Here is a 25,989-nt window from a genome sequence, read left to right as displayed (position 1 = left end):
ACTGTACACTTTCCCAGCTGTGTTCAAGTAAGGTGACACTCTGCCTTCCTGTTTCAGCTCTAAAACTGTTCACAAGTGTTCTTTTGGCTGTATACGTAGTGCCATTTTTTTTGTATTTTTGTGCTTTTGGCAATTTTGCTGTTTACAGTGGCCTCCAAGAGTAGAAGTGCTGTCTAGCACTTCCAAGTTGAAGGCTGTGATATATCTTATAGAGAAAAGATAAGCTTTTAGATAAGCTTTGTTCAGGCATCACTTTTGTTGTTGGCTGTGAGTTCAGTGTTAATGCATCAACAATATATATTAAATAAGATATCTTTAAACAAGCACACATAAAACAAGGTTATGTATTGGCCTGTTGAGTAACCCTGTATTTCCCCTAGGAGCAGTGGCTCAGTATTTGCTAGTTCAGTGTTCATGATCATGTTTTTATTTCCTCTGGGAAAACACCTATCAGAATTTTGGGATCATATGACAGATATATATTTAATTTCTTTCTTTCTTTCTTTTTTGAGACAGGGTCTTCCTCTGTTGCCCAGCCTGGAGTGTAGTGGTATGATCATGGCTCACTGCAGCCTTGACCCCTTCCTCGCCCCCGCTCAAGTGATCCCTCCACCATAGCTTCCTGAGTGGCTGGGACTACCCGCATGCTCCACCATGCCTGACTAACATTTTACTGCTTGTAGAGACAGCCATGTTCCCTAGGCTTGTCTTGAACTCCTGAGCCTCAAGCGATCCTTCCACTTCAGCCTCAAGTGCTGGGATTACAGGCGTGAGCCACCGCTCCTGGCTACTTAATTTACTTCTTTCTTTCTTTCTTTCTTTCTTTCTTTCTTTCTTTCTTTCTTTCTTCTTTCTTTCTTTCTTTCTTTCTTTCTTTCTTTCTTTCTTTCTTTCTCTCTCTCTCTTTCTCTCTTTTTCTCTTTCTTTCTCTCTCTTTCTTTCTTTCTTTTCTTTTCTTTTCTTTTCTTTTCTTTCTTTCTTTCTTTCTCTCTTTCTCTCTTTCTCTCTTTCTCTCTTTCTTTCTTTCGAGTTTCACTCTTGTTGCCCAGGCTCGAGTGCAACGGCACGATCTCAGCTCTCTGCAACCTCTGCCTCCCAGGTTCAAGCAATTCTCCTGCCTCAGCCTCCTGAGTAGCTGGGATTACAGGCATGCGCCACCACACCCTGCTAATTTTGTATTTTTAGTAGAGATGGGGTTTCTCCATATTGGTCAGGCTGGTCTCGAACTCCCTACCTCAGGTGATCTGCTTGCCTCGGCCTCCCAAAGTGTTGCGATTCCAGGCTTGAGCCACCACACCGGGCCTAATTTCTTTCTACCACACCCGGCCTAATTTCTTTCTTTTTTTTTTTTTTTTTTTTTTGAGACAGAGTCTCGTTCTGTCACCCAGGCTGGAGTGCAGTGGGGTGATCTCGTCTCACTGCAGCCTCTACCTTCCAGGCTGAAGCAAGCCTTCCACCTCAGCCCCCTGAGTAGCTAGGACTACGGGAACATGCCACCATGTATTTTTTGTAGAGATGGAGTTTCACAACGTTGGCCAGGCTGGTTTGAACTCCTCACCTCATGCAGTCCGCCTGCCTCAGTCTCCCAAAGTGCTGGGATTACAGGTGTGAGCAACTGCACACGGTGCGCCCAGCCCAGACCTATTTTCAAAATTAGAAAACCATGAGGCTTCTGGAAGAAGATGAGAATAATATCTTCATGACCTGAGTGTATGCAAAGGTTTCTTAGGGCTCAGGATGCCACAGAGTCACTTAAAAAAACAAAACAAAACAAAAAACAAGACCACACACAAAGATAAATATGATTGATTACATCAAAAGGTAATCACAGACTAAGAAAATGAATGGGGAAACACAGGGACCTATTTGACAAAAGACTGATATTCGAGATATATAAAGAACCAATAGGCCAGGCATGGTGGCTCACGTCTGTAATCCTGGCACTTGGGGAGGCTGAGGCGGGGGGATCACTTGAGCTCAGGAGTTCGAGATCAGCCTGAGCAACATAGTGAAACCCCATCTCTACTAAAAATACAAGAATTAGAATTAGCTGGGCGTGATGGCACGTGCCTGTAGTCCCAGTTACTCGGGAGTCTGAGGCTGGAGAACTGCTTCAATCTGGGAGATGGAGGTTGCAGTGAGCTGAGTTTGTGCCACTGCCCTCCAGCCTGGGTGACTGAACAAGACTTCGTCTCAAAAAACCAGCAGGGCTCCAGGCCTGGGATTGGGCCTCTGCTGCTCTACTCCCTGGGCCTGTGGCTCAGTCCTTGGAGTCGGCCTTTGTTTTTCAAGAAGAATAGTGAGTGGTTTTATCAGCCTGTTTCCTGCCAACAGTGTATGAGAGTTCCAGTTGCTTTACATCCTTGCCAACGTTTGGTGTTGTCAGTCTTTTTAGTGATTCTGATGGGTGTGGTGTGTCATGGTCTTAATTTTAGTTCTCAGTCACGAATGGTGTTGAGAACTTTTTCCTGTGCTCATGACAATGTGTGTCTTCCTTTGTGAAGTGCCTGCTCAAATCTTTTGCCCATTTTACATTGGGTTGTGTGTCTTTTTATTATTGAGTTGTAGGAGTTATTTATATAACCTTTATATCCTGGTTACCTGTCTTGTGTCTGGTTGCCTATTCATTTTCTTAGAGTTGTCTGATGAACAGAAGTTTTACATTTTGATGTAATCAGTTTTCTCTTATATTTTCTTTTATAGTTATTGCTTTCTGAGTCCTAGGAAATCTTGGCTACCTTCAGGCTGTGACGATAATCTTTCATGTTTTCTTCTGTAAGTTTTGCTCTATCGTCCAGGCTGGAGTGCGGTGATGTGATCTCCGCTCACTGCAACCTCTGCCTCCCAGGTTCAAGTGATTTTCCTGCCCCAGCCTCTCGAGTAGCTGGGATTACAGACATGCGCCACCATGCCCAACTAATTTTTGTATTTTTAGTAGAGACAGGGTTTCACCATGTTGGCCAGGTTGGTCTTGAACTCTTGACCTTGTGATCCACCCATCTCGGCCTCCCAACATGCTGGGATTACAGGCGTGAGCCACCGTGCCCGGCCTATAAATTTTGTAGTTTTAGTTTTATGTTTAGGCCTGTCATCCATCTCTAGTTTATGTGAATGGTGTGATACATAAATACTAATTTTTTTCCGTATAGATATCCAGTCATTCCAGCACCGTTTGTTGAAGATGCTATTGTATTGCATATTGTAAGATGACTGTACAAATGGTAATTGATTTCTGCACTCCCTTTTCTGTTGCATTGTTCAATCCTTGTGTTAGTACCACACTTTTAATTACTGTAGCTTTTTAGTAAGTCTTGAAATCATGTAGTTGTAGGTCTTCCAATTTTGTCGTTTTCAAGCTTAATGTGAATATTCTAAATCGTCTGCATTTCCATATAAATATTAGAATTATCTTGACCAGTTTTACAGAAAAGTCTGGTAAAATTGTGATTGGGATTGCATTGAATCTATGGATCGATTTGGAAAAAAATGACACCTAAACAGTATTGAGTCTTCAAATATATGAACTTGGTGCATTTTCCTTCTTATTTAAGCCTTTTAAAATTTCTTTTTAAGCTGGGCACGGTGGCTCATGCCTGTAATCCCAGCACTTTGGGAGTCTGAAGCGGGCGGATCACCTGAGGTCAGGAGTTCGAGACCAGCCTGGCCAACACGGTGAAACCCCATCTCTACTAAAAATACAAAAATTAGCCAGGTGTGGTGGCGGGTGCCTGTAGTCTCAGCTACTTGGGAGGGTGAGGCAGGAGAATCGCTTGAACTTGCTCAGGAGGTGGAGGTTGCGGCGAGCCGAGATGGTGCCATTGCACTCCAGTCTGGGCAACAAGAGCAAAACTCTGTCTCAAAAAATAATAATAATAAAAATAAAAATTTCAGGCCAGGTGTGGTGGCTCACACCTGTAATCCCAGCAATTTGGGAGGCTGAGGCAGGTGGATCACCTGAGGTAGGGAGTTTGAGACCAGCCTGACCAACATGGAGAAAAATACAAAATTTGCCGGGCGTGGTGGTGCATGCCTGTAATCCCAGCTACTCAGGAGGCTGAGGCAGGAGAATCACTTGAACCTGGGAGACAGAGGTTGCAGTGAGCCAAGATGGTGCCATCGCACTCCAGCCTAGGCAACAAGAGGGAAACTCTGTCTCAAAAAAAAAAAAAAATTCTTTTTAGTTCTGTTTTATAGTTTTCAGTTGAGAAGTCTTATACATATTTTGTTAAATTTATTTCTAGATATGTTTCTTACCTTTATTGTAAAATGGAGCCATCATTTGCATCATTCATTACTCCGTATGTAATGTGTTATTATTCTCTGCCTGCTTTCAAGATTTTCTCTTTATTTTTGTTTTTTAGCGGTTTTTGCCTGTGGTGTATCTAGGTGTCATTTTATTTGTATTTATCCTGAGATTTATCCTTGAGATTTGCAGAGCTTCTTAAATCTGTAAATTTATGTCTGTCGGCCAGTTTGGGAAATGTGGAGCTATTAGGTTTAAAAATATTTCTTCTGTTCCATTCTCTTTCACTTCTTCTGGGACTTCAATTATATGTGAGTTAGACATTTTGGTATTAGCCCACCGGATCCTGAGGTTCTTTCATTCTTTTCAATCTTTTTTTTTTTCTCAAAGTTTGCATTTTGTGAGCAGGAGTGACAATCATTCCGGATGATTTTTGAGATTCCTAGTTCAAGAGTAGTTCCTGGCTTCTAATTCTACTAGAAGGCTTTTTTGTCAGGGAGGTGGTTGTATGTCCTTTGGCTCTCAAATTTTCTTTTGTGTCTTTCACAGCAGTTTTCAGAGGGTACCCTTTCTCTTTTTTTTTAGACGGAATCTTGCTCTGTCGCCAGGCTGGAGCGCAGTGGTGCAATCTTGGCTCACTGCTACCTCTGCCTCCCGGGTTCAAGCGATTCTTCTGCCTCAGCTTCCTGAGTAGCTGGGACTACAGGCACGCGCCACCACGTCCAGCTAATTTTTGTATTTTTAGTAGAGACTGGGTTTCATCATGTTGGCCAGGCTGTTTTCCATCTCTTGACCTCATGATCTGCCCGCCTCGGACTCCCAAAGTGCTGGAATTACAGGCGTGAGCCACCGTGCCCGGCCAACAGAGGGTACCCTTTGGGTACCCTTTCATTCTTTTTCTCCTTCTCCCCAGAAGGCTTGCCTTTTCAAAACTACCTCATCAAGTTCTGCATGTGTTTAAAAGTGTCTCTCCCCGGCCCTCCCTTCCTCCCTCCTGATTTAACAGAATTCTTTGTCGGTGTTTTCCCAATTTAACACAATTCTTTGTTGATGTTTTCATACTTACCATGAGTTCTTTTTCAGGGAGATATTTTAGTTCCATCTCAGGCTCTCCATTCTCCTCTTCTCTCTTCTTTTTTTTTTTAGACAGAGTCTCATTCTGTCGCCCAGGCTGGAGTGCAGTGGTGTGATCTCTGCCCACTGCAACCTCTCCTCCCAGGTTCAAGCAATTCTCCTGTCTCAGCCTCCTGAGTAGCTGGGATTACAGGCGCACACCACTACGCCCAGCTAATTTTTGTATTTTCAGTAGAGATGGGGTTTCACCATCTTGGCCAGGCTGGTCTTGAACTCCTGACCTCATGATCTGCCTGCCTCGGCCTCCCAGAGTGCTGGGATTACAGGTATGAGCCACCGCGCCCCATGCGCCCGCCCGGCCCTCTTCTCTCTTCTTTGCATCTGTCTTCCTATCTGGATCCCTCTTTGCTGTCCTTAAAGAGCTAGGACGAGAGGTTGAGAAACATCTGTACAAGAAATTGATGTTTTTCTACTTACGGGTAATGAGAAGCTTGTAGTATTTTCAGTCTTCTGAGTATGTTGAAGATATGAGATGTTGGTGATTTTCTTTGTTTCTCCGGTTGGTTGGTCTGTATAGTTTTTGGAGGATGTGTTTGGCTATTTGGATTTATATAGCTGCCATAATCTTGGCTATGCGGGTAGTCTTTCCCAACACTTCATCCTGAAAGATTTGAAGCCTTTGGACAAATTTTACAATGGGCTGGGTGCAGTGGCTCACGTCTATAATCCCAGTGCTGTGGGAGGCCGGGCAGGAAGATTGCTTGAGCCCAGGAGTTTGAGACCAGCCTGGGCAACATAGTGAGACCCATGTCTCTACGAAAAATAAAAAATTAGCCGTGTGTGGTGTTATACAACTGTAGTCCCAGCTACTCAGGAGGCTGAGGAGGGAGGATCACGAGCCGAGGAGTTTGAGGGTACCGTGAGCCATGATCGCCTCACTGCACCCCAGCGTGGGTGGCACAGCGAGACTGTCTCAAAAAAAAAAAAAAAAAAAAAAAAGAAAATTTACGATTAATGTCTGCATATCCTTCACCTAGGTTCATAAATTTGTTACTTTTGCTTTATCTACTTGCCTTTTTCTCACTCTCTATACACACACACAATTAGTTGAATGAATTGAGAGTAAGTTGCAGAAAACATGACACTTTACTGCATCATAATACTGCATCATACATCTAGTGATAGGCCATTGTCCTACAGAATCGTGATATCATTATCACGCTAACCAGCGGTGGTGGTGCACACCTGCACCTGCAGTCTAAGCTACTCGGGAGGCTGAGGCAGAAGGATCCCTCAGCCCAGGAGGTTGTGGCTGCAGTCTCATATTCATTCCATCGTCAGATTTCTCCCATTGTCCTAATAATATTCTTTATAGCTTTTCTTTATCCCTGATCCAAAATTTCATTGAAGATCACACAGTGCAGTTAGTTGTCGTGTCTCTTAAGTCTGTATGTATTTATTTATTTATTTATTTATTTATTTATTTATTTATTGAGATGGAGTCTTGCTCTGTTACCCAGACTGGAGTGCAGTGGTATGATCTTGGCTCACTGCAACCTCCACCCGCTGGGTTCAAGTGATTATCCTGCCTCAGCCTCCTGCGTCGCTGGGACTACAGGTGTGTGCCACCATGCCTGGCTACTTTTTATATTTTTAGTAGAGACGGGAATTTTACCATGTTGGCCAGGCTGGTCTTGAACTCCTGAGCTCAGATGATCCACCCGACTTGGCCTCCCAAAGTGCTGGGATTACAGGCGTGGGCCACCGCACCCAGCCTTAAGCCTCTTTTAACATAGAAGAGTTCACCAGCCCTTCTATTTTGTTTTGTTTTTTGAGACACTGATGCTTTGGAGAGTCCAGGCCAATTGCTTTGTAGATTTCAACTTGTTTGATTATTTCCTCGTGATTAGATTGGTAGAAATACTACCTAAGTGATGTGACCTTCTTAGTGCATCCATCAGGAAGCACATGATGCGACTGTAATTGGTGACACTAAGTTTGATTACTTAATAATTAAGGTGGTAACTCCCGGGTTTCTACATTGTAAAGGTATCTTTTGCCGCCCTCCTTTTTATTCCCAAGTAGTTTATTTGGAGATTAGTACTTTACACAGTAGAGGAGCAGGGAAGGGAGACAGGAGAGGGGAAGGGAGACAGGAAAGGAAAGTTTGACAACAAAGGGCGAGTTTTCAAGCCTGTTGCCACTGGGGAACCTAATTCCACTGGGGAAGCTCATGGCTTGGTGATGTCCCGCAGAGGGTAAGAAATTTAGGGTATTTCAGCACCAGCTCCTGTCAGGCACCATTCGAGGGCTGCTGCCAGGGTGGTTCAATTTTCTGGTGCTTACAGCTTGCCATAAACAGGTGCAAAGTAGTCTGGATACCAAAGAAAGCTGTCAGGTAACAGCATGCAGATGTTGGCATTTGGAAGTCAGAATAGGGTACACTATTGTGGTAAGAGCTGAAGGGGTGGCCGGGCGCAGTGGCTCACACCTGTAATCCTAGCACTTCGGGACACTGAGGCGGGTGGATCACCTGAGGTCAGAAGTTCGAGAGCAGCCTGGCCAACATGACGAAACCCCGTCTCTACTAAAAATACAAAAATTAGCCAGATGTGGTGGTGGACACCTGTAATCCCAGCTATTCGGTAGGCTGAGGCAGGAGCATTGCTTGAATCTGGGAGGTGGAGGTTTCAGTGAGGCGAGATCGCGCCACTGCACTCCAGCCTGGGTGACAGAGTGAGACTGTCTCAAAAAAAAAAAGCTGAAGGGATAATTAGTAGAGCATCCGTAGTGTCTGCTATACCTGGGTACCCTAGAACCTAGAGAACCTACAGCTTGAGGCAAGAGCGTATGTGCTATTATTTTTTCAAGAAGTGTACTTTCAGGAAGCAGAGGTGTAGGGGAAAGGTGAGTGAAGGAAGAAGGAAGATTAAGTCACTTCAAGGGTGCATTTTGAAGTTGGCCACCCTTGGTGCAAGTACAGTTGGTTGCTTGTTCTCCTAAAGCTGTCTCCCAGGAGGATGTATACATAACTGCATTCCAGGGCAATCCATCTAAAGGAAGGGTGGACGGACCCCTCAGCTTCTGTATCTCATTGGAAAAAGGTTTGCTTCATGGCACATTAATTCCCATAGACTTCTAGCTTGTGCATGTGTGGGCACCAGGTGGGTCCCACAGGCCCTCACACCTCCAAGGCAAGCGGCAAGCCACGGGTGGGAGGTGATAGGTATCCAGTATGAGCAGGAGGTAAGAGACTGTGGGGTTGTGCCTGTGGGCAGTTGGTTATAACCCAGACGTGTTTGATCAGCCCAGTGACAGCTGGAGTGGACAGAGTGACCAAGGGCCTCAAGGACACACAAGGCCAAGAAGATCTGAAGTGCTGCGTAAGATATGCCTAATGCATTTGGATTCTACCTTTGTTTAACAAATATGCACACATAAAAATCACTTGAACTCCTTGAGCCCAGGAGTTCAAGACCAGCCTGGGCAACATAGTGAGACACTCATCTCTGGAAAAATTTTTAAAAAATTAGCCTGGCACGATAGCACTCACCTGTAGTCCTGTCGACTCGGGAGGCTGCAGTGGAGGATCACCTGAGCCCTGGACGTCAACGTTACAGTAAGCTATGGTTACACCACTGCGTTCCAGCCTGGGTAACAGAGCAAGACCCTGTCTCTTAAAAATTTTTTTTTTTTTTTTTTTTTTTTACTTTTATAATGGAAAACCCATCGTAGACAGTTTTAGGAAGGAAAGCAGAATAGTAAGACATCTTTTTCAAAGTAAAAGAGCAAAAAAGGCAAAAAACATTTCATGTTTATGGATGAAGACAAGATTGTCCTTCAATAAAAGACCGATTTTTTTTTTTTTTTTTTTTTTTGAGAAAGAGTTGCTCCATCGCCCAGGCTGGAGTGCAGTGGCGTGGTCTCAGCTCACTGCAACCTCCGCCTCCCGGGTTCAAGCAATTCTCCAGCCTCAGCCCCCTGAGTAGCTGGGACTACAGGCATGTACCACCTCATCTGGCTAGTTGTATTTTTAGTACAGATGGGGTTTCATCGTGTTGACCAGGCTGGTCTTGAACTCCAGACCTCAGGTGACCTGCCTACCTCAGCCTCCCAAAGTGCTGGGATTACAAGTGTGAGCCACTGTGCCCAGCCACAAGTTGCTCTTTAAATGCGAGAAGTGTTCTGGCATGGTGGCTCACACCTGAGGCGGGCGGATCACTTGAGGTCAGGAATTCGAGATAGGCTGGCCAACATGGTGAAACCCCGTCTCTACTTATTTATTTATTTATTTTTTTGAGATGGAGTTTCACTCTTGTTTCCCAGGCCAGAGTGCAATGGTGCAATCTCAGCTAACCGCAACCTCCGCCTTCCGGGTTCAAGCGATTCTCCTGCCTCAGCCTCCCGAGTAGCTGGGATTACAGGCGCGTGCAACCACATCCAGCTGATTTTGTATTTTTAGTAGAGACGGGGTTTCTCCATGTTGGTCAGGCTGGTCTCGAATTCCTAATCTCAGGTGATCCGCCCTCCTCAGCCTCCCAAAGTGCTGGGATTACAGACATGAGCCACCACGCCCGGCCCTGTCTCTACTAAAAATAGAAAATTTAGCTGGGCATGGTGGCGCACACCTGTAATCTCAGCTACTCAGGAGACTGAAGCAGCAGAATCACTTGAACCCAGGAGGTGAAGGTTGCAGTGAGCTGAGATCACACCACTGCAGGGCAGCCTAGGCGACAAGAGCGAAACTCTGTTGCAAAAAAAGAAAAAAAAAATGATTCCCAGGTGATGGTGATGCTCCTGGTTAGGGAAGTGAAGTGGCTTATTGCTCTGCAGAGCCTTCCTGAATGTTAGGGTCTCCTGCTCTTCCTTCGTTTCATTTCTAGGAAGTCTCCCTCCAGCTCTCTTGTTAGCTCCTGGAAAGCATTTCAGTGATTGTGGCTTCTGTTTCTTTTTGACCCCACAGTGTCCAGGGTCATGCTGCCTATACAGTAGTGAGCAGTAAGTTGAGGTTTTAAAAAACTTCATTATTATTATTTTTGAGATGGAGTCTTGCTCTGTCACTCAGGCTGGAGTACAGTGGCACAATCTCAGCTCACTGCAACCTCCGCCTCCCGAGTTCAAGCGATTCTCTTGCCTCAGCCTCCTGAGTAGCTGGGACTACAGGCGCCTGCCACCACATCTGGCTAATTTTTTGTATTTTTAGTACAGATGGGTTTAGTACTATGTTGGTCAGGCTGGTCTCGAACTCCTGACCTCAGGTGATCTGCCCGCCACAGCCTCCCAAAGTGCTGGGATTATAGGTGTCAGCGACTGTGTCTGGCTGATAATTGCATTTTTCTCTTGGAGAAGCTGAATAAACTGTGTGTTGTGTGCCTGCCCTTTTTTTTTTTTTTTAGACAGAGTCAGACGCTCTGTCACCCAGGCTGGAGTGCGATGGGGTGGTCATAGCTCACTGCAGCCTCAAACTCCTGAGCTCAAGTGATCCTCCCACATCGGCCTCCTAAGTAGCATAGCACCACTCCTGGCTAATTTTTAAATTTTTTGTAGCAATGGGGTTTTGCTGTCTAGGCTAGTCTCAAACTCCTGGGCTCAAGCAGTCTTTCTGCCTTGGCCTCCCAAGGTGCTGGGATTATAGGTTTGAGCCACCATGCCTGGCCATTACCTGTGTTTTGACTATAACACATCATGTTGGCACTTACAGTTATAAATGTAATATATTCTTATTGTAAAAATCACCTTTAATAGCGCCACCACAATAGCAAACATGTTAACAGAAAGGTAGACGCAGACCTTAAAGAATCTTCGGCAGCTTGAGAGACCATAGCTAACCACTGAGGAATTCTGTTCTGGATTGGAGGAGTGCTTAGATGTTTATAAATCACTCTTAGGATATTGCATGTGGATTCTTTTTTTTTTTTTTTTCTGAAATGGAGTCTCGCTCTGTCGCCCAGGCTGGAGTGCAGTGGTGTGATCTCAGCTCACTGCAATCTCCGCCTCCCGGGTTCAAGCAATTCTTTGCCTCAGCCTCCTGAGTAGCTGGGATTACAGGCACCTGCCACTATGCCCGGCTAATTTTTTTGTATTTTTAGTAAGGGGATTTCACCATGTTAGCCAGGATGGTCTCCATCTCCTGACCTTGTGATCCACCCACCTCAGCCTCCCAAAGTGCTGGGATAACAGGCGTGAACCACTGTGCCTGGCCGCATAAGGATTCTTTATGTGATTTTTCAGTAGAGGCTCTTGCTTTTTACTTTAAATATTCTTTGAGGGTTGTTTTTTTCCCCTTTATTTATATAGAGGTCAACCAGAATCAAGATGTCTGGGACTGAGGAAGCAATTCTTGGAGGACGTGACAGCCATCCTGCTGCTGGCGGCGGCTCGGTGTTATGCTTTGGACAGGTAACTGTGGTTCCTTCATGCCGGGAAAGAATGAGGTTAAGTGAGTAAAGTTAGGGCAAGGCAGTTTGTAGAGCATTGTAGTACATGTGTGAGTAGTACCTAGTACATTTACATAGTACACGTGTGAGTAGTACCTAGTCCATTTACATAGTACATGTGTGAGCAGTACCTAGTACATTTACATAGTACACGTGTGAGTAGTACCTAGTCCATTTACATAGTACACATGTGAGTAGTACCTAGTACATTTACATAGTACATGTGTGAGTAGTACCTAGTCCATTTACATAGTACATGTGTGAGCAGTACCTAGTACATTTACATAGTACATGTGTGAGCAGTACCTAGTACATTTACATAGTACACGTGTGAGTAGTACCTAGTCCATTTACATAGTACACGTGTGAGCAGTACCTAGTCCATTTACATAGTACATGTGTGAGCAGTACCTAGTCCATTTACATAGTACACGTGTGAGCAGTACCTAATACATTTACATAGTACATGTGTGAGCAGTACCTAGTACATTTACATAGTACATGTGTGAGCAGTACCTAGTACATTTACATAGTACATGTGTGAGCAGTACCTAGTACATTTACATAATACATGTGTGAGTAGTACCTAGTACATTTACATAGTACACGTGTGAGCTATTTGTTGTTATTGGTTTTTCCTTTAGATGCATTTTTTGGGAGTCTTTTGTGAACTCTGGAGGGCATTTTGGAATGTTAGCTATCAAAAGACTGATAGTACTGGGGATTAGATTTAGATTTTACATTTTTTGGGGGGGGGGATAGATAACATATTTGTATGACATCAAATTCAAAATGAAACTATGTGAAAATCTCCCTATTTCCTATTGCCCCTGTATGCATGCCACCCAGTTCTATTTCTTTTTTTTTTCGAGACTGAGTCTTGCTTTGTCACCCAGGCTGCAGTGCAGTGGTGCGATCTCGGCTCACTGCAACCTCCACCCCCTGGATTCAAGCAATTCTCCTGCCTCAGCCTCCCAAGTAGCTGGGATAACAGGCATGCACCACCATGGCCAGCTAATTTTTATATTTTTAGTAGAGATGGGATTTAACCATGTTGGCCAGGCTGGTCTTGAACTCCTGACCTCAGGTGATCCGCCTGCCTCGGCCTCCCAAAGTGTTTGGATTACAGGCGTGAGCCACCATGCCCGGGCTTAATTTTTTTGTATTTTTAGTAGAGATGTGGTTTCACCATGTTGGCCAGGGTGGTCTTGAACTCCTGACCTTGCGATCCGCCTTCCTCAGCCTCCTAAATGCTGGGATTACAGGCATGAGCCACCGCGCCTGGCTCCAGTTGCCTTTCTTGGAGGCATGGAAAGTTACTGGGGTCATAATCCTTGTAGGGACATTGTGTGCATAGAAAAGAGTTTCTTGCTTTGTCCACCCAAACTCCATCTTTGTCTTTAGCAGAGAGTTGTGAGTATTCATCTCATCCGAACAGGGCAAGAGGGACAAAACCCAAATCAGCAAGCAGTAGCGTGTTTCTGTTTGTGCAGGATGGGAAATTGTTGCATTGGAGAAGGCATCAATCTCTGGAAAGGACAAATGGAAGCAAGGCTTCCTAGCCCTGTGCTCTTTCCATCCTCGCTTCCTGTGCTGACGTCATTTACAGATCTGGAGGCAAGACATTTTAGCTTCCTAAGCTTCAGAAACATTTATAAGGATGGTAGCAGCAGCTAAGGCAGCAGTTCTCAAAATGTAGTTCTCGAAAACGCTGGGTTTTCTGAAGATCTTTCAGAGTCCAGAAGGTCAAAATTGTCTTCCTAATAATACTGTTTGCCTCTTTCACACTCGTTCTCTCAGGAGTGAACGGTAGAGTTTTCAGAGACTGCATGATCTGTGGCGATGTCACTGCTGTGATGCCTAATGGCATGCATGCCTTAAAAGTTTCTCAGTTTTAATTCCTAATGGGATAAATATAACCCACATAAACAAAGGTTCTGGGGGGTCTTTTTAAGAGTGTAAAGTCTCCATAGAAGATGGAGACTCAGCGATGTGAGGAATGGTGGAAGTGTGAATTTAATTTTCTTTTTTGGGGTTGCAGTGCCAGTACACAGCAGAAGAGTACCAGGCCATCCAGAAGGCCCTGAGGCAGAGGCTGGGCCCAGAATACATAAGTAGCCGCATGGCTGGCGGAGGCCAGAAGGTAGGAGAATTCATGTGCCTGGAAAGCAGACATCCATATGACAGACTGATGGTCTTGCCGGTTCCCTCTCTGGGTCCTCAGGGATTCGGAAGTCTCCTGTTAACTGTTCCTGGAGGCCTCCCAGTGCCCCTGGGAGGGGATGGTTTCCAGACTTCATTCTCATCTGAAGGGGCCCGGGCGTGGTCTTGACACTTGCGTAACCACCATCTTAGGATTTTTACATCATCTTTTTTTTTTTTTTTTTTCCATTTTTAAAGACAGGGTCTTGCTCTGTCACCTAGGCTGGAGTCCAACCAGTGGTGTCATCTCGGCTCACTGCAGCCTCCACCTCCCAGGTTCAAGCGATCTTCCTGCCTCAGCTTCCTGACTAGCTGGGACTACAGGCACCCGCTACCATGCCTGGTTAATTTTTAAATTTTCTGTAGAGGCGACATCTCGCCATGTTGCCCAGGCTGGTCTCGAACTGCTGGGCTCAAGTGATCCTCCCACCTCAGCCTCCCGAGTAGAATGCTTAAGGGCAGTTTATCCAGAAAAGTAGATGAGGAATAAATTATGTAAATTTTGATTCACATTTAAGTGTGGTAAGGAATTAACACAGCTTTTCCTGAAAAACATTTTTTTTCTAGGTATGTTACATTGAGGGTCATCGGGTAATTAATCTGGCCAATGAGATGTTTGGTTACAACGGCTGGGCACACTCCATCACGCAGCAGAACGTGGGTGAGTACGCTCTCCAGCAGTGGGGACTTTTGCATCGTCCAGCTCCTGGTGAAAGTGTGCTGTGGGTGAGGAGGTAAGGTAGGTAGACTTCGCTGGCAGCAGGAGGAATGGTTGTGGCCCAGCGGTCAGTGTCCTCTTCAACTTGCTCTCTTTCCCACTCCTAGATTTTGTTGACCTCAACAATGGCAAGTTCTACGTGGGAGTCTGTGCATTTGTGAGGGTCCAGCTGAAGGTGAGGGGGATGGAGTAGACCTGCTGCCCGGAAGGATCAGTGGGTGGTAGGAGAAGGTGAGCAGGTAGAGAAGTAGGTAGCTGGACAAGGACCCAGGCTCCAGAGTTGTGTGTCAGCCAGTGTTCCCTAGAATGGTGGAATTCAAATACTCCTGCTCATGTGCGCCCTAAAAGAATGGAAAAACTGTTTTCTTGCACACTTTCAAGTTGACACCTAAAAGTTTTCACCATATATAAAAATTGTTGCAAAGGTTGTATTTTTTGGCATATGGTAAAATCTGACATTCTAAAATACAATAATTTTACCATCACTGATAAGTTTTTGGAAACTCAACTTTAGGCAAAGCAGGTCCTTTTGTAATAACATTGATAAAAACAAAAATTGGTTTTGTTAATAAGCTGTTTCGCTTAGTCACAGTTATTTAAGATGTTAAGGCCGGGCGCGGTGGCTCACGCCTGTAATCCCAGCACTTTGGGAGGCCGAGGCAGGCGGATCACGAGGTCTGGATATCCAGACCATCCTGGCTAACACAGTGAAACCCCGTCTCTACTAAAAATACAAAAAGTTAGCCGGGCGAGGTGGCGGGTGCCTGTAGTCCCAGCTACTGGGGAGGCTGAGGCAGGAGAATGGCGTGAACCCCGGGGGGCAGAGCCTGCAGTGACCCAAGATCGCGCCACTGCACTCCAGCCTGGGCGACAGCAAGACTCTGACTCAAAAAAAAAAAAAAAAAAAAAGATGTTAAGTGAGGACTTGCCATAAATCTGTTAGATCTTTGTTAAATATTCCAGTGGACTCTAAATACTATAGAGGATTAGATCTATCATTTATTTGAAGAAATACAATGAACAAGCTTTTTTTAAATCATTAGAAATTTTACATTGTTCTTTCTTTATCTGAATTCATATTTCTATTCTATTTCCCCACTGATTTTAATCCCAATACATATTTATGGTTGAAAGTTTGGCTAGGCGGGGTGGCTCATTCCTGTACTCCCAGCACTTCGGGAGGCCCAGGTGGAAGGATTGCTTGAGCCCAGGGATTTGAGACCAGCCTGGGCAACATAGCGAAAGCCCGTCTCTACTAAAAATACAAAAAATTAGCTGGGCATGGTGGCGTATGCTTGTAGTCCTAGCTACTCAGGAGGCTGAGGTGGGAGGCTCACCTGAGCCTGGGAAGTCAAGGCTGTGGTGAGCTGTGATTGCACCACTGAACTCCTGGGTGAAAAAAAAGGAAGGTTTTATTGGTAGCCTTATTATGCTTCTCTGCCTTTGCATGTGTATAAAAATAAAAATTTTTGGTAAATTTTCAGTGCACTTAAGCCTTTAAATATTAAAATATTTCTTTTGGATTTAGTTATATTATAGCTGCTGTTAACACACGATTGACCAGACAATTGTGTTTATGGTGAAGAGAAAACATAAATATAGCAAAATTTTGATACTTAGAAAAATTAAAGATATGAAATCTTGCCACAAAAATAAAAAATTTAAAATATAAAATTTATGGAAAATGTGTATCTTAATGAGATGGATGGTGCTGTTTTTTCTTTTCAGTTTATATCTCCATATATACATAATTGAATAGTACTTACTTCTTTTTTTTTTTTTTTTTTGAGATGGAGTTTTGCTCTTATTGCCCAGGCTGGAGTGCAATGGCCCAATCTCAGCTCACGCAACCTCCACCTCCCGGGTTCAAGCGATTCTCCTACCTCAGCCTCCCTAGTAGCTGGGATTACAGGCATGCGCCACCATGCCTGCCTAATTTTTCTTGTGTGTTTCTAGTAGAGACTTGGTTTCTCCATGTTGGTCAGGCTGGTCTGGAACTCACAACCTCAGGTGATCCACCCACCTCAGCCTCCAAAAGTGCTGGGATTACAGGCGTGAGCCACCGCACCTGGCCTACTTATTTCTTGAATGAACAATTCAGCATTAATTCTATTCTGACTTATTTTTCTAAATAGTACTAAAAAATCTTGTATCTATGAGTGAGTAGCTGAGAATGGAAAGAATTTTGTTATAGTGTCACTCATTGAGTGCTTTCTGAGTTATTTTTTAAAAATCACAGAGTGCTAGCATCAAACATTGTATTTAATTCTCAATCAGCGAATGATTTGCTCAGGTCCACCTTCACTTTTGGTGAAAGGCAGGAACTGGATGCCACCTGACTAACAAAAAGATTTGCTCTCCAATCCTTAGAGACCATTAGATCCAATATTCAAATTATCCCTTTGTTTGATATCCCAGAGGTTTTTTTTTCCAAGACGTAGTCTCACTCTGTCGCCCAGGCTGGAGTGCAGTGGCACGATCTTGGCTCACTGCAACCTCTGCCTCCCAGGTTCAAGTGATTCTCCTGCCTCAGTCTCCTGAGTAGCTGGGATTACAGGCGCATGCCACCACACCCAGCTAATTTTTGTGTTTTTAGTAGAGATGGGGTTTCACCATGTTGACCAGGCTGGTCTTGAACTCCTGACCTCAAGTGATCCACCTCTCTCAACCTCTCAAAGGGCTGGGATTACAGCATGAGCCACCATGCCCGGCCTGGCCATCCCAGAGGTTTTTTACCTTAGGGTAATGCACGCTGATAGGATTTGGGGTGGGTTTCTAATGTGCCCTTTGTGTACTGGGAAGTTGGGAAGGGAGGATCGTCCTGACACCTTGACCACAGGCACATGTTCAGGCAGACCAGGTCTAGGAAGCAGCATTGGCAACGGATTCTCCCCCAGCCTTCTGCCCGTGCCCCTGTAGCAAGGCTGCCACATGGGAGATTCCTGCTTCGACCTCTGCTGCTTGAGGAACGGGGAAGTTGTGGCGCACCTGCCGCTCTCGTGTTTGAGTTTGAACTCCTTTTCTGCCCCCAGGATGGTTCATATCATGAAGATGTTGGTTATGGTGTTAGTGAGGGCCTCAAGTCCAAGGCTTTATCTTTGGAGAAGGCAAGGAAGGAGGCGGTGACAGACGGGCTGAAGCGAGCCCTCAGGTGAGTGCAAGGCTGGAAGTCTAACCCGCGTCATTTCAGCTCTTGCTTCAGAGCAGGTTTCAAATTTTTTTGGAAGAGGTAATACATCCACATGGTTCAAAAATCTAAGCAGCATGGAAGATAAGTCTCACCCCTGCCCTGGTTCCTGTCTGCCCTGTTTTCCCACTTTTGTTAGTATGTTTTCGATGTTTCTGTTTCAGGCTTCCCTTGCTGGGAATAAGTGGTAGAATCCTGTATTCTCTCTTCTCCGCGCACTCAGTAATGTGTGCCGGAGGCCTTGCCACTCCTACTGCGAGTGCACAGACAGCACCCTCATCTTCTCCGTGCTCCTCAGCAGTCCTCCGCTACGCACAGGTAGCACAGTTAACGTAGTTACACAGTCACGCGGATGTCCGTGTTAGTCCATTTACGTTGCTATGCAGGAAGACCAGAAGCTGGGGAATTTATAAATAAAGGAGGTTTGATTGGCTTATGATTCTGTGGACTGTACTGGAAGTCTGGTGCCAGCATCCACTGCTGGTGAGGCCTCAGGAAGCTTCTAATCATGGCAGAAGGCGAAGAGGGAACGTGGAGAGAGAGAAGGAGCAAGAGAGAGAGGGAAGGGGCCCCAGGCCTATTTATTTATTTTACTGTTGTTTTTCATTTTTTGAGACAGGATTTTGCTCTGTTGCACAGGCTGGGGTGCAGTGGTGCCGTCATCGCTCAGTGCAGCCTTGAACCCCTGGGCTTAAGTGATCTTCCCGCCTCAGCCTCCCGAGTAGCTGGGGTCACAGGCACATGACACCACCCCCAGTTAATTAAAAAAAAAATTTTTTTTGGAGAGACAGGGTCTCCCTTTGTTGCCCAAACTCCTGGGTTCAAGTCATCCTCCTGCCTCAGCCTCCCAAAGTGCCGGGATCACAGGCATGAGCCATCATGCCCAGCCCCACACTCAAAACCACCAGATCTCTGATGAGCTGAGTGAGAACTCACTCAACACCAAGGGGATGGCACTAAGCTGTTTATGAGGAATCCAGCCCCAGGATCCAGTACCTCCCGCCAGGCCACACCCCCGGCGTTGGAGGCCACATTTCAACATGAAATTTGGAAAGATAAACATCCAAACCATATCCATGTCTTTGAGAATTGAAGTGAATTGAACCAGAAAAGCCTATGAGTTCTGTGGGGGAGCCCATAGATCCCAAGTTAAGAACTCTGGTCATGGGAGGTTGTCCCCAAGTGTGTGTTGCCTACTCCTGCTGGGAAATTGGAGCAGCCTTTGGGGGAAAAAAAAAAGAAAAACCCTCTGCAGTTTGTTCTCCATGTCAGGAGGTGGCTGGTGGGTTTTGTGAATGGCACCTTAATCTTTTCATACTCATCGTCTCTGTGAGGGCAGGGATTTGTGTCTTGTTCTCACTGCAGTATTCTCAGAAACGAACACAGTGCAGGAACATGCTAGATGCTTATGAGACATCGATGGGGAATGCAGCTTAGGGTCCATTCCCTCTGCTGCGCCTGAGAAGCAACCTGTACAAAAGTTGTAACTCTATCCTCTGATATTCATGTGTAACAATTCTTAACCCTGTTTCACTTTTTTTTCTCTTGCCCTTAGGAGTTTTGGGAACGCACTTGGAAACTGTATTCTGGACAAAGACTACCTGAGGTCACTAAATAAGCTTCCACGCCAGGTATATTAGACATGGATGAGTGGAGTGAAGATAATGCAGCAAACGCTTCTGTGTCATGGTTGGAGTATTTGGAGGATGCAAGGAGAAAAAGTGAGGACTCAGCTATTTAGAGGGTTGGGAATGTTTATTTCAGATTTCGAATGTCAGAGATAGCAGGAACTAATCACAAGATTTTACTTTTTTTTTAAAGTGACATCATTTGGGCGGTGGCTCATGCCTGTAATCCCAGCACTTTGGGAGGCCGAGGGGGGCGGATCACGAGGTCAGGAGATCAAGACCATCCTGGCTAACACGGTGAAACCCCATCTCTACTAAAAATACAAAAAATTAGCCGGGCGTGTGGCCAGGTGCCTGTAGTCCCAGCTACTCAGGAGGCTGAGACAGGATAATGGCGTGAATCCAGGAGGCAGAGCTTGCAGTGAGCCGAGTTCGCGCCACCGCACTCCAGCCTGGGCGACAGAGCGAGATTCCGTCCCAAAAAAAAAAAAAAAAGCCACATCATTGGAACGTGAGGTCTAGAGGATTTGTGTTACGTGTAGGTAGAGAACTGTGGTTGGGGGTAGTCTGTGAAGCCTCAAAGTGAGCACACAGCCCTCTGCAGCACCACTGTCCTTCCCAGACACTCCCAGCCTCACTGTTGAGCCTTCTTTCTTTTCCTTAGTTCTGGTGTCATTAAGATTTAGATGTCCATTATTTCTGTCAATACCTATAACGTGATCTGAGCATTTGCCTTTGGAGAATGGGGTCTGTGGCTGGGCAGCCCTGGAGTCACACCTGACTTGCCATGAGTGGCTTCTGGAGTGTTCCTCCTGCCTCATCTGCTCCCTGAGGACCCTGCCGTGTCGCTCCCCAGGGCAGCAGTTCCCATCCTGTGCCTGACAGATTCTTGTCCTCGTGGAGCCCCACAAGGTATGTGTCACTGGGCATCTGTACAAACTCCTTTAAAAAAATCATTTTTAAACATTATTGGATTCAGTTGGCTAATATTTTGTTAGACTTTTTTTTTTCTTTTTGAGATGGAGTCTCGCTGTCACCCAGGCTGAAGTGCAGTGGTGCGATCTTGGCTCAATGCAACCTCCGCCTCCTGGGTTCCAGCAACACTCCTGCCTGAGCCTCCTCAGTAGTTGGGATCACAGGTGTGCACCACCACGCCTGGCTAATTTTTGTATTTTTTCTGAGATGGAGTCTTGCTCTGTTGCCCAGGCTGCAGTGCAGTGGCGCAATCTCGGCTCACTGTAAGCTCCGCTTCCTGGGTTCATGCCATTCTCCTGCCTCAGCCTCTCCGAGTAGCTGGGACTACAGGCGCCTGCCACCACGCCCAGCTAATTTTTTGTATTTTTAGTAGAGACAGGGTTTCACCGTGGTCTCGATCTCCTGACCTCGTGATCCGCCCGCCTCGGCCTCCCAAAGTGCTGGGATTACAAGCGTGAGCCACCGCGCCCGGCCTAATTTTTGTATTTTTTTAGTAGAGACGGGGTTTCACCATCTTGGTCAGGCTGGTCCCGAATTCCTGACCTCATGATTCGCCCGCCTCAGCCTCCCAAAGTGCTGGGATTGCAGGTGTGAGCCCCCGCGCCCGGCCTTTGTTAGGCATTTTTGCATCTATGTTTATGAGAGATATTAGTCAAGTTTTCTTTTTCTTTTTTTTTTTTTTTTTTGAGATAGTCTCGCTCTGTCGCCCAGGCTGGAGTGCAGTAGTGCGATCTCGGCTCACTGCAACCTCCGCCTCCTGGGTTCACGCCATTCTCCTGCCTCAGCCTCCCAAGTCGCTGGGACTACAGGTGCCAGTCACCATGCCCAGCTAATTTTTTTATTTTTAGTAGATGGGGTTTCGCCCTGTTGGCTAGGCTGGTCTTGAACTCCTGACCTCAAATGATCCGCCTGCCTCGGCCTCCCAAAGTTCTGGGATGACGGGCGTGAGCCACCACACCTGGCCTTTTCTTTTTTTAAATTGTAGTAAAACACATCACATTTTAACTACTTTTAGTGTGTGGTTGAGTAGTGTTAAGTGTATTCACATTGTTGTGAAATTGATCTGCAGAACAGAGACCCTGTACCTGTGAAACAAGACCTCCGCATTTCCCCTTTCCTAGACCCTTGTAACTACTTCCACTTTCTTTCTTTTTCTTTCCTTTTTTTAAAATTTATTTTATGAAAGATGAGGTCTTGCTCTGTCATCCAGGCTGGAATTCAGGAGTGCAATCATAATTCACTGCATCCTTGAACTCCTGGGCCCAGGGGATCCTCCTGGATCCTCCTGCCTCAGCCTCTCAAGTGGCTAGAACTACAGGTATGTGCCAGCACACTTAGCTAATTTATTTTTTAAACAATTATTATTTTTTTTTTGTAGAGACAATTTCTCAGGGCTGGTCATGAATTACTGGGCTCAGTGATCCTCCTGCCTCAGCCTCCCAAAGCGCTGGGATTACAGCAGGGGCCACTGCACTTGGACCCAGCTAATCAACTTTTTTTTTTTAGAGATGAGTTCTTGCTGTGTTGGCGAGGCTGGTCTTGATTTTTTTTTCTTTTTTAAAAAATTAGGTTGGGCGCTGTGGTTCCTGCCTGTAATCCTAGCACTTTGGGAGGCCGAGGTGGTTAGATCGCTTGAGCCTAGGAGTTTGAGACCACCCTGGCCAACATGGTGAAACCCTGTCTCTACTAAAAAATACAAAAATTAGCTGGGCATGGTGGTCAGCCTGCCTGTAATCCCAGCGCTTCTGGAGGCTGAGGCATGAGAATCGCTTGAACCTGGGAGGTGGAGGCTGCAGTGAGCCAAGATCGTACCACTGCACTCCAGCCTGGGAGACAGAGTGAGATTCTGTCTCAAAATAATAATAATAAAATAAAAATAAAATACTTTTTTTTGTGTGGACATGGAGTTTTGCTGTTGCCCAGGCTAGTCTCAAACTCCTGGCTACAAGCAATCTTCCCACTCAGCCTCCTTAAGTGCTGAGATTGTAGGTGTGTCTACTTTCTGTTTCTATGAATTTGTCAACTCTGGATACCTCATATAAATGGAATCACATAATTTTTGTTTTTTGTGACTGGCTTATTTCACTTTGCATTAATGCCCTTAAGATTCATCCATGTAGTGTGTATCAGAATTCCCTCCTTTCTGTGGCTGAATATTCCATTGTATATATAGACCACATTTTGTTTATGCATTCATTTGTTGATGGGCATTTGGGTTGCTTTCAACCTCTTGGCTATTGTGAATAATGCTGCTGTGAACGAGGGTGTGTAACTCTCTTTGAGATCCTGTTTTCAATTCTTTTAGACATTCTGAAGGGGATTGGTGGGTCATATGGTCATCCTATTTTTAATTTTTCGAGGAGCTGCCATGCTGATTTTCATAGCAGTTGCCGCATTTTACAATTCCACCAACAGTGCACATGAGTTCAGATTTTTCTAAATCCTAACCAGCACTTGTTATTTTCTGAGTTTTTGGGTTTTTTTTTTTTTTTTAGCCAAACTAATGGTTGTGATATTTTATTGTGGTTAGGATTTGCATACCCCCTGATGATTAGTGATGTTGACCATATTTTCTTTTTTGAGATAGAGTCTCACTCTGTTACCCAGGCTGGAGTGCAGTGGCACAATCTTGGTTCACTGCAACCTCCGCCTCTGGGTTCAAACAGTTCTCCTGTCTCAGCCTCCCAAGTAGCTGGGACTATAGGCGCCTGCCACCATGCCCAGCTAATTTTTGTATTTTTAGTAGAGACAGGGTTTCACCATGTTGGTCAGGCTGGTCTCGAACTCCTGACCTCAGGTGATCCGCCCGCCTTGTCCTCCCAAAGTGCTGGGATTACAGGTGTGAGCCCCCGCACCCGGCCAACCATATTTTCATATGCTTATTGGCCATCTGCTTATCGTCTTTGGAGAAATGTCTATTCAAGTCCTTTGTCATTTTATTTTGTTTTATTATTTTAATTTAATTTCTTTTATTCATCTCATCTCATCTCATCTCATTTCATGACAAGGTCTCACCCTGTCACCCAGGCTGGAATGCAGTGGTCTGATCATGGCCTGGCTCACTGCAGCCTCGACATCCTGGGCTTGAGTGATCCTCCCACCCAGGCTGGAGGGCAGTCGTGTGATCTCAGCTCACTGCAGCCTCTATACCCCGGACTCAAATGATCCTCCTGCCTTAGCCTCCCAAGTAGCTGGAACTACAGGCATTTGCCACCATGCCAGGCTAATTTTTTTTATTTTTTGTACAGAATACAAAAAATTTTACCATGTTGCCCAGGCTGGTCTCAAACTCCTGGCCTCAAGTGATCCACCTGCCTTGGCCTCCCAAAATGCTGGGATAACAGGTGTGAGCAACCACATGTGGCCCAACTCCTATTTTTATTGAGCTTTTTCGTATTGTTTTTGTATTCTGTCTTTCACTTATGTTTGCTCTCATCCTTTTAGAATTTCCTTTCTTCTAGCTTTGGGTGTAACTTTTTTTTTCCAGTTCTTTGAGGTATAACATAGATTTGAGATCTTTTTTTTTAAATGTGTGTGTAACTTCCCTCTTGAGACTTCTTTCACTGCACCCCAGCGGTGTGGTAGTTGTGTTGTAGTGTTCATTCGTCTCAGGAAATTCTTCTAAGTCTCCTTGTTACATTTCCTTTGACTTGAAGAGTGTGGTGTTTAATTTCTACTGATTTGTGGATTTTCCAGTTTTCTTTTTGCTGTTGATTTCTAGTTTCATTCTATTGTGATTGAAAAGATATTTTATATGATTTCAATCTTGAATTTGTTAGGACTTGTTTTGTGGCCTAACATGTGGTCTGTCTTGGAGAATGTTCCATGTGTACTTGAGAAGAATGCATTTTCTGCTGTTGGTGGGTGGAATGTTATGTATATGACTGTTGGGTCCAGTTGGCCTATAGTATTGTTCAAATACTCTGTCGCCTTATTCATCTTTTGTTTGGTTTTATCTATTATTGAAAGTTGAGTAGTGAAGTCTCCTACTATTATTGTGTTGCTTTTATTTCACCTTACAATCCTCTCAAAGTTTGCTTCATATATTTAGGACCTCTGGTGTTTGGTGCATAAATATTTATAATTGTTATATCTTCTTGGTGAATTGACATTATTTATCAGGATGGTTTGATCTCCTGACCTTGTGATCCGCCCGCCTCGGCCTCCCAAAGTGTGGTTACAGGGTGAGCCACCAACCCGGCCAACATCAGAGTCTAACTCTGTCGTCCAGGCTGGAGTGCAGTGGCACCATCTCGGCTCACTGCAAGCTCTGCCTCCTGGGTTCACACCATTCTCCTGCCTCTGCCTCCTGGGTTCACACCATTCTCCTGCCTCTGCCTCCTGAGTAGCTGGGACTACAGGCGCCCGCCACCAAGCCCAGCTAATTTTTTGTATTTTTAGTAGAGACGGGCTTTCACCGTGTTAGCCAGGATGGTCTTGATCTGCTGACCTCGTGATCTGCCCACCTCGGCCTCCCAAAGTGCTGGGATTATAGGCGTGAGCCACTGCGCCCGGCTGATATTCTTATCATTATATAATACCCTTGTCTCCTATAACAATTTTTTTTTTTTTTTGAGACGGTGTCTTGTTCTGCTGCTCAGGCTAGAGTGCAGTGGTGCAATCTTGGCTCACTGCATCCTTCGCCTCCCGGGTTCAAGCAATTCTTCTGCCTCAGCCTGCTGAGTAGCTGGAACTACAGGTGTGCGCCACCACGCCCAGCTAATTTTTTGTATTTTGTAGAGATGGGGTTTCATCATGTTGGTCAGGCTGATCTCGAACTCCTAACCTCAGGTGATCCGCCCACCTCGGCCTCCCAAGGTGTTGGGATCACAGGCGTGAGCCACCACGCCCAGCCCACATTTTTTTTTTTTTTAGACGGAGTCTTGCTCTGTTGTCCACGCTGGAGTGCAGTGGCGCTATCTTGGCTCACTGCAACCTCTGCCTCCCAGGTTCAAGCGATTTTCATGCCTCAGCCTCCTGAGTAGCTGGGACTACAGGCACCCTCCACCACACCCAACTAATGTTTTGTATTTTTAGTAGAGTGGGGTTTTGCTGTGTTGGCCAGGCTGGTCTCAAACTCCTGGGCTCAAGTGATCAATCCACCTGCCTTGGCCTCCCAAGGTGTGAGCCACTGAGCCTGGTGTGAGCTACATTACAGGTGTGAGCCACTGAGCCTGGCCCCAAATTTCTCCTTTTTTTTTTTGTTGAGACAGAGTTTCACTCTTGTCACCGAGGCTGGAGTGCAATGTTGTGATCACTGCAACCTCTGCCTTGTGGGTTCAAGTGATTCTCCAGCCTCAGCCTCCCAAGTAAGTGGGATTACAGGCACCCGCCACCATGCCTGGCTAATTTTTGTATTTTTAGTAGAAACGGGGTTTTGCCATGTTGGCCAGGGTGATCTCGAACTCCTGACCTCAAGTGAGCCACCTGCCTCAGTCTCCCAAAGTGCTGGGATTACAGGCACGAGCTACCATTTCATAAGTGAGCACAGCTGTTCACCTCCCAGATTGGGAATCAGAGCTTTA

General features: G+C 45.5%; 1 protein-coding gene across 9 annotated transcripts in view; it reads left to right on the top strand.

Annotated features, from left to right (window-relative positions):
• Positions 1-25,989, top strand: part of RAD52 (RAD52 homolog, DNA repair protein) — a 93,831-nt gene that overhangs the window by 48,081 nt on the left and 19,761 nt on the right. For 6 of the 9 annotated variants that reach the window (XM_058443371.1, XM_058443370.1, XM_032159284.2 and 3 more), the window contains 6 exons: positions 11,615-11,716; positions 13,796-13,897; positions 14,524-14,617; positions 14,782-14,849; positions 17,707-17,825; positions 19,417-19,492. In XM_058443371.1, the coding sequence (XP_058299354.1) occupies positions 11,633-11,716; positions 13,796-13,897; positions 14,524-14,617; positions 14,782-14,849; positions 17,707-17,825; positions 19,417-19,492 (543 nt within the window). In that variant the 5' untranslated portion in view covers positions 11,615-11,632. Of the gene's footprint in view, positions 1-11,614; positions 11,717-13,795; positions 13,898-14,523; positions 14,618-14,781; positions 14,850-17,706; positions 17,826-18,025; positions 18,180-19,416; positions 19,583-19,682; positions 19,764-25,989 lie in introns of those variants that run through there. The other 3 variants (XM_058443373.1, XM_058443374.1, XM_058443375.1) reach the window with 3 other exon arrangements.

Source organism: Hylobates moloch, unplaced genomic scaffold, assembly GCF_009828535.3.
Source record: "Hylobates moloch isolate HMO894 unplaced genomic scaffold, HMol_V3 SCAFFOLD_8, whole genome shotgun sequence".
NCBI lineage: Eukaryota > Metazoa > Chordata > Mammalia > Primates > Hylobatidae > Hylobates > Hylobates moloch.
Note: the sequence above shows the minus strand (reverse complement) of the source record. Positions and strands in the feature narration are given on the sequence as shown.